Source organism: Jaculus jaculus, chromosome 15, assembly GCF_020740685.1.
Source record: "Jaculus jaculus isolate mJacJac1 chromosome 15, mJacJac1.mat.Y.cur, whole genome shotgun sequence".
NCBI classification, from domain to species: Eukaryota; Metazoa; Chordata; class Mammalia; order Rodentia; family Dipodidae; genus Jaculus; species Jaculus jaculus.
The window spans coordinates 53,942,013-53,953,182 of NC_059116.1; the positions used below are offsets into that span (position 1 = coordinate 53,942,013).

General features: G+C 40.7%; 1 protein-coding gene across 2 annotated transcripts in view; it reads left to right on the top strand.

Annotated features, from left to right (window-relative positions):
- Garem1 (GRB2 associated regulator of MAPK1 subtype 1) overlaps positions 1-5,391 on the top strand; it is a 238,859-nt gene extending 233,468 nt beyond the window's left edge. For both annotated transcript variants that reach the window (XM_004666756.3, XM_045134655.1), the window contains one exon: positions 696-5,391. In XM_004666756.3, the coding sequence (XP_004666813.1) occupies positions 696-1,584 (889 nt within the window). In that variant the 3' untranslated portion in view covers positions 1,585-5,391. The remainder of the gene's footprint in view (positions 1-695) is intronic.
- Positions 5,392-11,170: the final 5,779 nt, after the last annotated feature.

Below are 11,170 nucleotides of genomic sequence, written 5' to 3' on the forward strand. Positions count from 1 at the left end.
ACAAGCATGAAAGGGATCTATTTATCACTCTTTCTCTCATCCTTTTTCTCTGCAGACATCACTATTGACTCCTGGCCCAAAGCATAACATGAGACTTTTTCTTATCTTGAAGATCCAAGGAGTTACTAGCAGTGATTTTGTGTGTGTGTGTGTGTGTGTGCATTATATGCATGTGTATTTGTGTGTCTGTGTGTGTATCTACCACAACACTTTAAGTTATGTACCTATCCATAGTTACAAATAAAATTTATTTTGTTATTTTTATTTTTATTTATTTATTTAAGAGCAACAGACAGAGAGAGTGGGCATGCCAGGGCCTCAAGCCAATGCAAACGAACTCCAGACACTTGTGCCCTCTTGTGCATCTGGCTAACATGGGTCCTGGGGAATCAAGCCTTGAACCAGGGTCCTTAGGCTTCACAGGCAAGTGCTTAACCACTTAGCCATCTCTCCAGCCCTCAAATTTATTTATTTAAAAGAAAAACAATGAGGTTAGTAGGTAATTTATTAATTCAAGATAAGGCATATATTATACATACACATATAAATATATATGAATGTATATATACACATTCTAGCTGCCCTTTCTGCTTAGAAGTAATATCTGTGGATATGAAAGGCTTAGGATTTGACTTTTATTTACATTTTGTTTGTTTATTTACTAATTTCCTTTGCTGTGTTTGCTTTTTAACCAGCATTACTAAAAGTGACACAAGTCCTTCTGACAGTATTTCTGTTACTTGCTATCCCTGCACCCGAGTGAAGGCTGACTCTGTGGACCCCAGGTCCCCCTTTGGAAGTCCTTGTGCAGATGCACTGTTCTCCAGACTCTCATGGCCCAACCATTACTTGGGAGCATCTGAAAGTCAGACCAGGAGTGATTTCCTGCTAGATCCAAGCAGGAGCTACAGCTACCCCAGACAGAAGACCCCTGGCACACCAAAGAGAAACTGTCCAGTACCTTTTGATTTTGATGTCTGTGAGCTCAGCCCACCAAGCTCAGTCACTGCGGAATTTGGCAGCAGTGTCTCAGGTTGTCCCAAGTCAGCCAGCTACTCTCTGGAGAGCACCGAAGATAGCATTCTTGCAGGTGGCATGACCAAGCAGAGTGTCTCCTGCCCTGCCTTACCTCCCAGGGCCCCCAAGCCAGCGGAGCAGAAAGCCACCTCTGAAACATCTCCTTTGCCTCTGAAAATTGATGGTGCTGAGGAGGACCCCAAGGTGGGTTCACTGGACCTCTCTGAAGACCAGTATCTTATAAAAAAGGGCATGCAGGATATCTTCTCTGTCTCATATCCTTTCTCATCTCCACTCCACCTCCAACTGGCCCCCAGGTCCTGTGGCGATGGTTCCCCATGGCAGCCACCCACTGACTTATCGGGACTTTCTATAGAGGAAGTGTCCAAGTCATTACGGTTCATTGGTCTGTCTGAAGACGTCATATCTTTTTTTGTCTCAGAAAAAATTGATGGGAATTTGCTTGTTCAGCTAACAGAAGAAATCCTCTCAGAGGATTTCAAGTTAAGCAAACTGCAGGTGAAGAAAATTATGCAATTCATTAATGGATGGAGGCCAAAAATATAGCCAAATATCCCCAGCCAGCATGGGCAAGGTTGAGAAATTGTGTGTTAGGAGGGGGGGCTGGGATACAGCTTCCTGTTTTTGCACTACAAAATCTTCTCTGTAATTAAGGATAAGAAACACTCTTACTATGCAGATTCCATTTTCGAATGGTGACCAGGCTATTTTGTACATCAATAAAGATGCTGTATGGAATACTGTGGAGGTGTGCCTTGTATGTCACTCAACATTCAACAGCTGCTAAAAGAACTAAAGGCATATTGAGAGAACTCATTCTAATCCCAGTAAGTGTTTGAGAAGGTATATTTATTACAAAATAGCCAAAGCTGAAAGACACAATAATCTATAAAACATTCTTGAGCCATTCCTTTCAGCTGGGCAGTTGACTTTAGGCAATTAACTCTGTTCTGTGCTCTGTCATTTGCCTTGCATCTTGTTTGACTCTTGTGCTTGGACATATTAGTGACATGAAATGATACTTTAATGTTATATGCTTGGTGGGAATCTTTTTATTGAAAGGCATTTTCCAAAGTCATGTTTTGAGAGAGGATATATGACATCCTTAGAAATAACAAAATCATGACCACGTATTTTATCTGTAACTCCTGCTGGGTTTATTAGATAGTATCTGTTTACTTTCATATATCCTTTCAGATTTTGGGACCGTTAGCTGAGTTAATTCTTAGAAATGGTTAACAAAATGATTCCAAAGCTCTTAGGCCTAAACCTTGAAGTTCATAGGCATTATCCTTGAAAACTTGGACAAGATCAGTAAAGTGTATTGTATAATTAAGTGTGATTTTAAGCCCATAGAAGAGCTGATATTTGCATATCCATGTTGCCATTTGAGGAGATGACAGTTACTTTTGAATGGTCATTCTTTTTCCCTACTGTTGGATAATGAGAGGCATACACGGAAGTGTTCAATTATTCCAAAGTATAATCATTCTCACTCTTGACTTTTTGAAGTCATCTAAACTTAGAAAAGCTTCCATTTTCTGAGCAAGGCAACCTCCCAATAGCCCCCAAGCTTGTCCCAGTAATGGGTAAAGATCCTCTCAGATGTGATCAGTGGGCCACCTAGGGTCAGTGTGTCCTGCAGGTTGAGTCATATTTCTTTATCTCTTCTTGCTCACTAGAAAATAAATAAATAAATGTAAAGATAAGAAATACTCCCCCCACCCCAAAATTTAGGTCTGCAGTCCTCATTTTTTTGGCATTAGAAAACTATTTTAATTCATCTTTTCTTTATACTTGAGATGAGTTGATACAATATTTCATCTTCAATCCCATTTAAAAAAAAAACTTTTTTTGCTTTTAACATACTTACAAAATGTAAATACTATACTCCAAGTAAAAGAGTAACCCCATAAATTGGTAACCCCAGTGGTTCTTCAGAAGTAACTGATGAGCCTGTGAAGAAATTTCTACTACTTCCACACCCCAAGACCCATGATGCTCCTATTTTAGAAAGCAACCTTCTGTGTGAGGGGAAACTTAACACCTTAGAAAGTTACCAACTCAGAAATTTCCTCAAAAATAAACACAGACAAGATGAAGCAGAGTGGCCACACTTGCTCCCTCCACTCTTCAGAACTAGCAATCAGACACAGCTCAAACTCAGACCAGCAATAGTCTGGGTTATGAAACCATACAATGAAGGTTACCCCACATATACAATGGACTCCTTTTTATCTCTCATCTTCTTTAAAAACCTTATACAAAACAAGATTCTCTTCTTTGTGTTCCTTTGTTTGGTTCTGGTATATTTATGCCATGTCTGTATTGATTGGCAGCATAGCACCCCCTTGAGGACAAGGACTGACTTAGAATTCATGTATTCATTATACATTCATTGGGCATCTTCTGTATCCCAGACACAGTATTAAGGAAAGGCCTTCCCTCTTGGGACTTACATTGTTTACATCTAGTGCCATAGTTGCTGAGACCATATGTATGTATGAACAAGACATGACATGAAATCTTCCCACCAGCTGAATGTATGAATGACATGTGTCCCATCTTGAAGGAATCCACAGATGAAGGCAATGACCACCTCTACTAAGGTACAAGATAGATACTACTATCAAGACACTAAGACTTGGAATATGTTAAAGAAAGAAAGTGTCTCTCAGTCTCATGTTTTCTTTATTGGATTGGGATTCTATGATGATTATCTACCGGCATTTCTGAAATCTACAAATTTCCATATACCAGCCAAGAACATGTCAGTGGAGGACCTTGACTAGACAAAGAATATGTAAGCCAGAGACAATTGTGACAGAAATTACGTAAAGGGGGTAAGAGGTAAAAACAACCCTTCCCTTCCAATAGCTGGAGTTTCACATGAAAAGCAAGGTGCAGAGGTCCTTATAAACAGAGGCTTTATCAACATCCTGACAGTACTTTCCTTCTGTGACAGGCTCCCTGCAAGCCCAAGAGTGACATTGGTATTGTGGAGAAGAGTCTGCTTAAACAGGATCTTTTTTTGTTTGGGATACTTAAATTAATGGTTAAAAACATCTTAATGCCACATACACCTCCCCTTCAGAAAAGAAAATCAGCAATAAGCTAAGCCATGCAGCTGAAATGTAAAATATGGAGTCAACTCTGAGAAAACTCAAAACACCAACCAATTCCTTCTCAGATTCTTTTTAAACACCTGCAAGTTCCCTCTAAGTTGATCTGCTCAACTTTATGAACTGTAAAAATGTACTCTACCAGCCCACATATACCATTCAAGGCTATGAAGTTCTAGCAAACTGCCCATTCAGCTAAATCACAGTGTTTATTCTTGTCTCATATAAAAATACAACAACCCTATGGGAAGTATCATGAAGGTCCATTCCAAATGATCAGACTTGTGCATAAACCACCGTTTCTCACATTCCAGGACCCTTCTTACCATCCATGTGCCATGGGTAGGTATAGGTGGATGGAATCCTTCCTTGTCCAGACACTCTGTGTTAAGTCACTACTCATCATGCCTAATGTTTGTAAGATTGGCATTCTGAATAACAAACTGAGAAACAAAACAGTTCTCCAAAGAATCTAGTGAGTGTTTTAGTTTCAGTCGCCCAAAAACAAGTCTGTTGTTGGATGCATGAAGCTTTCAGAAACACATTAGTTATATCAGTTTCCACTGTTCTAGTAATATAAAAGCTGCTAAGTCAAGAAGAGTCAAAGGGCCAGAGTCCAAATGAGGGAAGGTAGCACTTTGATACTGTGGGATTGTAATGTAGGACTATTGTGGACACATCATGTGAAATCACAATGTTGAGTCTTCAAGACCTTTTGTTTTAAAATTTGTCTTATTTTGATAGCCAGAAATAAGGAGCAAATGTGATTTTGGTAAAACTAAGTATAAAAGTCTTCTGTAACTATGATCCTCTGTCTAATTTCTAAGCTATGAGTTTTGTAATAAAGCTTATCAGATAGCAAATTTCCTTTGTGTGTAATCTCCCTGAATAGGGCTTAGATAATTTCCTAGCCATAAATGCCTTCTCCCATTTTCATATCAAGTTGTATTTAAAATATTGTTTCAGCTAAGACTAAAAATAGGACTCAAGAATCGGAGTTTTCCATAATTTATATGGAAATGGTGTACATTCAAAGACTTTTAGAGAACCACCTTTACAGGTTCTTGGCTGGCCAAACATTGAGTTAACAGTTGCATTCCTTCCCAGAACATGCTTGAATGGGTCCAATGTGTACCTCAAGGTAAATGTGGTATGTTATGTCTAAAAATAATACATTGTCTGTTGTTTAAATGGTTCTGAAATGTCTATAAATAAAGGACTTTTCAAGGTTGCTCTTGCAATGTTTCCTGAGTGGGTCAGACCTGTACAGAGTATCTAAAGGCCTCCTTCCCCATCCCCGCAAGCATGAGGATCTGGTTTGAGAGGATCCCTAATATTAGAAGGCCATTCTACATTTGAGATTCAAGACAGAGACAGCAGCTACTGCTCATGGAAGCTGGCAGAGGTATTATATTAGCATCCAAAGAGGATGGTCAGGAGTTGAAGCCAAAGGCAAATATTTTCATGTGTGGCTTTGGATGGTTTGTGTGTGTGTGTGTTTTGCATGTGTCTGCCTCATGTGCAGGCAGGCAGAGGTTAAAAGACAGGTGTCAGGTATATTTTTCTCTTCCACTTATTTCACTGAGCAGAGTCTCACTAAACCTAAAGCATATGTGGTGAGAGATTAACAGAAGGTGTCAGGTGTCTTCTCTTGCTCTTCCATTTATTTCCCTGAGCAGAGTCAGAAAACCTGAAGCTTGCTGGGTTTTAGCTGGACTGGGTGTCCACTGAACTCCAGGGATCCTCCTGTGTCTGCCCACCTCAACTGTAGGGTTACAGACCATGAAATTATGTGTGGAACAAACTCAGCCCTTATGCTTGAGCAGCAAGTGCACTTGCCTATGGAGCCATCTCCCCAGCCCTGGTTTTGTTTTTTGTTTTTTTAATATTTTATTTTATTTTATTTTATTTTTAATTTGATTTATTAGTTTTCTTTTCATCAAATACAGGCAGTTTGGTACCATTGTTTAGGCTCATCTATGATCTACCCCCTCCTATTTGAGAGCAACAGATACAGAGAGTAAGAGGGAGATAGAGAGAGGGAGAGAGAATGGGTGTGCCAGGGCCTCCAGCCACTGCAAACGAACTCCAGACGCGTGTGCCCCCTTGTGCATCTGGCTAATGTGGGACCTGGGGAACCGAGCCTCGAACCGGAGTCCTTAGGCTTCACAGGCAAGCGCTTAACCGCTAAGCCATCTCTCCAGCCCTGTTTTTATTTGTTTTTAGTAGCAGTCATTTATTATCATTGTCAAGAATTATGTACATGTATGTGTTACTGTACATTGATATGACTGGCTGTATGGTAGATTTGTTTATGCTGGCATTACAAACACAAAAATAATGTCTTACATGGAACATAGCTAGAAACATCATCAAGCTATAGAAATTTTTCTTCTCAAGCCGGGCGTGGTGGCGCACGCCTTTAATCCCAGCACTCAGGAGGCAGAGGTAGGAGGATTGCCATGAGTTCAAGGCCACCCTGAGATGACAGAGTTAATTCCAGGTCAGCCTGGACCACAGTGAGATCCTACCTCAAAAAAAAAAAAAAAAAAAATTCTGCTCTATTCTGATGTCATGAGTCCACTGTTTGATATTGACTCAAGTGTTGTTATGTGGCACATAACTAAACTTCATTTTCCCTCATTTTTTAACTTTTATTGACAATTTCCATAAATATAAATACCTTCCATAAATATATAGACATCAAATCTCCCAACACCCTCCCTTTTTCCTTTCTCAAATTCTTCTTCCACTGAATCCCTTCTCCTTTCTAATTAGTCTGCTTTTGGTTTTTCTTTTTTAATATATATTTATTTGCAAGGGAAGAGGGGGAGAGAATGGGTGCACCAGGGCCTCTTGCCACTGTAAGTGAACTCCAGATTCATGCACCACTTTGTACAACTGGCTTTATGTGAGTACTGGGGAATTGAGCCTATGCCATCAGGCTTCGCAAGCAAGTGCCTTAACCTCTGAGCCACCTCTCCAGCCCAAGTTGACCTCAAACTTACGATGTGACAGAGGGTAACCTTGAACTTCTGACCCTGTTGCCCCTACCTCCAAAGTGCTGACTTTACAGGTATGTATTACCACACCCCATTTATTTGGAGCTGAGGATCCAACACAGTGTTTCATGCATGATATGCACTCTACCAATTGTGCCATTATCTTAAGCTATTTATTTATTTATCTGCAAGGAGAGAGAATGTCAGGGTCTTATGTCACTGCAAATAAACTCCAATGTCATAGTTGCTGAGACTCTATATATGTATGATAAGTTCTTCTTCATGGCTGAATGATGTGTGTTCCATGTTGAAGAAATCCACAGATGAAGGCAATGACCGCCTCCAATAAGGTATAAAATAAATACCACTAACAAGACACTGTGACTTGGAATATGTTAAAGGAAGAAAGTGTCTCTCAGTCTCATGTTTTCTTTATTGGCTTGGGATCTTTTTTTTTTTTCTGGTTTTATTTTTATTGAGGTAGGGTCTTGTTCTAGCCCAGGCTGACCTGGAATTCACTATGTAATCAGGCTGGCCTTGAACTCACAGCCTTCCTACCTCAGCCTCCTGAGTGCTGGGATTAAAGGCATGCACCACCATTCCCAGTTAACTTGGGATTTTTTTTTCTGTTTTTTTTTCAGCTTTTCTTTTTTTTTTTTATTAGATTTTATTCAGCAAATACAGGCAGTTTGGTACCATTATTAGGCTCATCCATGACCTACCCCCTCTCCATTGGCCCCTCCTTGTTGAGGTATATGGGTCATGCCTTGTGGAGTTAGCCCACAGTTATTGGTATGATAAAGGTCTCTGCATATCCTGACCTAACATGTGGCTCTGAAATTCTTTCCACCCCCTTTTCCGCAAAATTTCCCTGAGCCATTTTGGGTTCATTTTTGGTCTGCTTCAGTGATGAGGTGTTGGGGGCCTCTGAGGCTGTGGCTCTCTGATTTGGTAGGAGTTGATTTTTCTCTGTATTGGTCTCCTTCCCCCTTGTGCTGGTATCTGGTTCATCAGGAAATCAGCACCCTTGCTTGTTTCACTAATTTTCCTTAGTTTCAGCCAGGGCCCTTTTGAGGTATAATGGGGTGGCTCTCTTCTTAGGATCTGCATCTATCTGAAAAAGAGAAGCAGATTCTCCAACAGAGAGTAAGTTAGTTCCAGGACAAATGAAATAACCCTTACTTTTTTTTTTTAATTTTTTAATTTATTTATTTGAGAGCGACAGACACAGAGAGAAAGACAGATAGAGGGGGAGAGAGAGAATGGGCGTGCCAGGGCTTCCAGCCTCTGCAAACAAACTCCAGACGCGGGCGCCCCCTTGTGCATCTGGCTAACGTGGGACCTGGGGAACCGAGCCTCGAACCGGGGTCCTTAGGCTTCACAGGCAAGTGCTTAACTGCTAAGCCGTCTCTCCAGCCCACTTTTTTTTTTTTTAATAGAGAGTTTAATAAGTGTAGGCCCTCTTGGAGCCCATGATTGATGGTAGCTTGATATTGGAGAGAGAGTTTATGTTTGGATATGATTCTGACTTGTTTCCCAGCTCCAGCTATGGGTCCCGTAACACTATAGGGATCAGTTAGCCAAATCAAGTGCAGTTGGTTCCCCACCATGGCTGTGTGCCACTATTGCACTTGTGTGGGCATCACAACCGGTTATTTGTTGCTAAGTAGGTTAGACCATGAGTTGCTTGGAGAGATATTGGTTATTTCCCCCAGTTGCCCATGTAGCACCTTCTGGTACTAGATACACTGACTGTCTGGGGACTGACTTTCTCCTGGCTTCCAGCCATGCCGGTCCATTTTTCGTGTCAACTGCATATGGTATCTTCAGCAATAGGGTCTTACCACTAACCTTTGGTGGGTCATCCAACTTGGGATTTTTTAAATGGTTTTTTGGGAGGGAGATGGAGAGATCACAGATCATTAAGCCTAATGGACTCAGCGGTGAGCAACTAGAATGTAAGACACTGACTCAAATAAGGTGAAAGGCGAGGACCATTTCCTCAGAATTGTCTCGTGACTTGCACCCACTCACAAATGTAAAAGATTTACAGATAACACACACACACACATACACACCTGTCATAGCACATAATACCAAATATGGCCATAAGATATTACGGTCTTCCACCTAGCCCCAGGCTTACCCTTATCAATGCCTAACAGAGTAGGATGGTGACCCAAGGATCAGAACAGAGCATGGGTACATTGGAGATCTGTCTTCCTGTCAGTGACTTTATTACTTTACTCAACCGCAGGCACTGGAATCGTGAGGCTGTGAACAGAACAGAAGCAGTTACAGAAAAAGAGGACTGTGCAATTAAAGCAATGTAGTTTTGTCATTTTTTAAGTCAGATATTGTAGTCAGCTCTACATTTTTGGGAAGAACAGCCAAACCTGACACAGCTTATAGGATCAGCTTACAGATCCAAGGGGATGTTCTATTAATGGTAGAAGAAGCTGGCTCCCATCCATAAATCCAAGCATAAAGACACCACCAAACAGCACTACAAGCAAGCAAAGCCCAGCAGCAAGCAAGCAAGAACCTGCAGTAGTAAGACCCCCAGAGCTCACACTTCTCTGCATACCTTAGGCTGGAATTCTGATCCATTCCCAGTGATGCCTCTTCTAGAGGAAGTCTGCCTGCTAGGGGCAGAAGTTGCAAATTCAGTGAAACACCTGAGTCTTTGGGGAACATACATTCAAACTACCACAGATGTTCACTTGGAAGAGACTCCAAGAAATTTCAAGGCAAAATTGACTTGTATATCCTGCTAATTAAAAAAAAAAAAAGTTGCATTTCTTTCTGCATCTCCATTAGCTAGTTTTAAACAACAAAATCCTGAACCTGCAACAGAACCCTGTCATCTAACACTACACTCAAGATGACTTTCCCAGTGAGGATTGAGAAAGTGCACCCTCCAGCCTCATCTTCCCCCTTCCAATGGGGACAACAATGAACCCACCTGCATCACCCTAGAAGAAAAACAAAGAAAAGATGAATACTATCTAAGAAAACAAATTGCCAAGTGACTATTGTATGTTTTATGCCTTGATCTTCATGCTTTTTACTCTGAGTATTATGGTTATTAACAAAATCAAGTCTCTCCATTCACTCTAAGGAAGTGACTGATTTTTTTATACATCTAGCATATTACCAACAGTTTCATTTTCATAGTTTATCTTGTTACCTACTTTTTATATTTTGTTTTGTTTGAGAGAGAGAGAGAGCCCCTTGTCCCTACAAATGAACTCCCAATGCATACTCTAATTTGTGCATCTGGTTTTACATGGGTCCTGGGAAGTGGAGCACAAGTTGGTAGGCTTTACAAACAAATGCCTTTAGATTGCTGTCTTTAAACTATTATTGGTGGCTAATGTTTTCATATAATCACACTTACCTCTGTGAATAAGAGTGGTAAGGAACTGTGATGCTCTGAGAGACCCAGTTCACACTGTAAAATGGCATGCTGGTTTCATATGTACTGTTGTCAACCCTACCCAGCTCCTCTTTTGGCTTCTTGGTTATGTGGAGACTGTAGAATTACTCCAATTCTGAATTTGTATCCTCTTTGCCTCATCTAAAGTTCAGCCATATAAGTGATTTTCCCATTCTTGACAGGTTATGAGACTGATCTATCCTGGAGACAGGACCACTCAGGGTCTCCTTTATCTGAAACCTAAACTGTCTATCCTCTTAGCATGGGATGGCCTCTTACTGTAGTTGACCTTCAGAGCAACAGGTCTTCATTCCCATAGTGAACAACCCTCAATTTTGCCCTCTGTCCTCAATTTGCAATGTACACTGTTCATCTGATTTTATGGCATGTGAGTTATATCTCACTGTTATCAGTGCTCACCTGTTCTTCTGTGGACATAACTTGTGAAGCAATTCATTTCCAATCATATTCTTTCCCAGGCCCAGAAACGGTTCATTTTCTTTTTTGTTTTTTAGATGGGAATAGTGCTGCTTGGCTCTAATGCACAGCAGTTCTCTGAAGTACATTTA